This window comes from Salvelinus namaycush, chromosome 33 (genome assembly GCF_016432855.1).
Source record: "Salvelinus namaycush isolate Seneca chromosome 33, SaNama_1.0, whole genome shotgun sequence".
NCBI classification, from domain to species: Eukaryota; Metazoa; Chordata; class Actinopteri; order Salmoniformes; family Salmonidae; genus Salvelinus; species Salvelinus namaycush.
In genome coordinates, this window is record NC_052339.1 from 26,698,819 (window position 1) to 26,702,097 (window position 3,279).

Consider the following 3,279-nt stretch of genomic DNA (forward strand, 5'->3'; position numbering starts at 1 on the left):
CTGAAACATGGCCTCTTCTCTAGATAACCTCTGGTAAAGAATGTGAGGATCCTGACAGCAGAGCTTTGCTACAAGTTAGATGATTTCCTCCCAACAGTCCAAGTCTATTTCCATGCAATGTGTTTAGCCCCACTGAGCATTGCTTTTAGAAGTTTATAATGACAGACGTGTCCCAATTATGTTAAACACAAATAGAGTTGTCAGGTACAACTCTACATAAGCATCATGACTACTGTCATTCAATTAGTAGCCTAATCATTTTTGCAAAATCACAGTTGCATCGTCTTGTTATGTACAGTAAATGAAAAAACAACAATCTTAGCTTTTTCTCATACTTTTCTCGTGCATGTTGAGGATCACTCCAAAATCGCATCCTCCTCATGAGCAACAACAATGGATGTACATTTAGTTCCTTCATGGAGAACAACAATGGGTCCCCAGAATAAATTCTGTGGAGGAGTCTTAATTAGATTTCAGATAATTAAAGAGGGCGATGAGGCCTCCTTCCAGCACCTCTTTGATTTGCTTCTGCAAGGGGTTCTGCATGATGTGGAGCCCCTTATCCAGAGGGTGGTAGGCCAGCTTCTCCAGCCTGCTGAGCTGGTGCATCTCCTGGGGCACGTTCTGGATGTCGTTGAAGTCCACGTTGAGCAGCTCCAGCCGCGTCAGGCAGCAGATCATCTTGGGCAGCGAGTGGATCTCGTTCCCCTCCACGATGAGGATCTTGAGCTCCACCAGCGCCGCAATGCTCTCGGCGATGCACTCCAGCCTGTTGCAGGCCAGGTGGAGGAATACCAGTCTCTTCATGGTGTAGACGCAGCCGGGGATGTGAACAATTTTGTTGTGGCTGAGATTGAGCTTCCTCAGGCAGGTCAGGTTGGCGCAGGAGGCAGGGAGGCCAGATATCTCGTTGTTGGCCAGGCTGAGGACCTCCAGCCTGGTGCAGTTGCCCAGCTCCTCTGGAACCTCGGTCAGTTGGTTGCGGTAGCAGAACAGGACGCGGAGGTGTCTGAGCTGGCCGATCTCTGGGGGCAGGCTGGTCAGCTGGTTTCCCCACAGGTTGAGGACCACCAGGTTGCTGAGGATGCTAAGGGCGGGGGGCAGAGCCCGCAGGCAGTTCAACGACAGATTGAGCTTCTCGAGCTCCGTCAGCTCCCACAGTTCCTTGGGGGGTTCCTTGAGGCCGCGGCGGGCCAGGCTCAGTATGCTGTAGCCCCACTGTTTGTACGCATGGTTGCGGATCCGCTCTGCCGACGTCAAGCTGTCCTCACGACCGGCACTCTTCCTCACCTGCCTCTTCCTCTCCTCTTCCTTGGACTGCTTGTGTCCCATTGGTGCTCCTTCAGCAGGATTACCAATGTCAAGACAACAAGACGCTCAAGAGCATTACCCAGAAGCACTAGCCACAAAACATCCTAAACCGATAGGGTGGAGAGCGACAGACAAGCAGCTTTGGTCAGTGCTGGAACGGTCGACAGTCAACAGAGGAAATGTGTACATGCTCACTTAGTGTGTGTCGGATGTGAAATGCTGCTGGATATCCACCCTGGAAGTGCTGGCCAAGTGTAGCGGAGTGTCGCAGAGCAGTAAAGACGTGTGTTTGTCAAGGGGACTGATTTGAGAAATGTGTGCTGACAAGAGGGGAGGGAGCAGGGGGCTGAAATCAACTCCAGCCCACACAGACTGGATAGCAACATCCGACCCCAGCCACACTGACTAAGTCACCCCCCCCCCCCCCCCCCCCCAGCACCAACCATATCCCTCCACCCCCTTCAGCTGCTCCTGTCACTTGTGCGCTCCGGCCTGGGCGATAACTAACCTTGATTGCGCAGAGGGCGCAAGGATGGAGGCCCATGCCGCCCAACACACAAACCTTGACCCTGAATGGTGTTATTCATTCGAACGACTACCACATAAATGACCTCAATCACCTTCAAACGGTGGTGTTTGACTACCATACTGTCATTGGCTTGATCGTGGGATCAATTTGTTCTTGTCACGAACCTACTGTATCCTCTTACACCAAGCATACATCAAGACGGTTATACATGAGTCTATTTATAACCACAACCGTGATCAAAACAAAACACCCTTTGTGGAAATGCTATCAGTGTGTTATACAATATAATTTTCTTTTTATATCTCTCTTTCTCCTTCTAGCGTCTCTTAACACTTGTTATTTATAGCTCTCCTAGATACACAGATAGTCAGGATTATATTTTATAATGGCAGACAGTGTTGCTTCATGTCTCCTAAATGTATTGGCTCCATTACCCTTGTGTCTTCCCCATGTCTTTTCATTCATTCACACAGGTTAGATGGCGTTTGGGATGTGAATTAAGCAGCCATGGAGAGGCTCTCAAAAAAGAAGAAGTTCTTGAGGGGTTACTGATTGTATGAGACACAAGTTGTCACGACTCCCACCGAAGGTGGCTCCTCTTCCTGTTGGGGCGGCGCTCGGCGGTCGTCGTCACCGGTCTACTAGCTGCCGCAGATCCCTTTTCCCTTTTCTGTTGGTTTTGTCTTATTGGTTACACCTGTTTCTTGTTTAGGTTTTTAGTTGGGCTATTTAAGGCGGTAAGGCCCGCCTGCTCTTTGTGCGGGCTTATTTTTCCTCTGTGTATGTTTGTGGTAGTGCGTTTCCCTTTGTTTTTCCTCCGGACTGGTTGGGTCCTGGTTTTGGGCCGGTCTTGTATATGCGCCCGGTATTGGCGTAATTTTTTTTTCTCTGTGCCGGAATAAAACATTGTTCTGTACCTTCTGCTTCCTGCGCCTGACTCCGCACCCACTACGCCTTAAGTGTGTTACACAAGTGGACAAATCAATCAAATCAAATTGTATTAGTCACATGCTTCGTAAACAACTGGTGTAGACTAACAGGATTTTGGTATATCTTTTTACATGTGATGTCATGGAGTCAACGTGGAAAACTGATTGGATTTGCAAACGTAAGGGAATTTATAGTCTTTTTTTCACCCAACTTTTAAGCTAAATCCAATGTCATGGTGAAATGTCAAATTCACTTTAGTTGAACACTCAACCAAATGTAAATCAAAAATAGACGTTGAACTGACTGTCTGTGCCCAGTGGAATTAGTCTAAATATCAGACTGGGTCCTGCCGTCGTTTTAGATGCCATTGGAGACCTGTAAAGCACTTGACACCACAATGCTGTACTGTACCAATCAGCTTTCTATAGGCTTACAAAATGCATGTTTGAGGAATGCATGCTTTAAATCAAACCATGGTTTGGGTTATTTTCTTTCACTCAGTGTGTGTC

General features: G+C 48.1%; 1 protein-coding gene across 1 annotated transcript; it reads right to left on the reverse strand.

The window, feature by feature from the left end:
• Positions 1-462: 462 nt before the first annotated feature.
• LOC120027888 (leucine-rich repeat-containing protein 30-like) lies at positions 463-1,332 on the reverse strand. Its single transcript, XM_038972985.1, has one exon. It carries the CDS (start codon positions 1,330-1,332, stop codon positions 463-465), a length of 870 nt encoding a protein of 289 aa, XP_038828913.1.
• Positions 1,333-3,279: the final 1,947 nt, after the last annotated feature.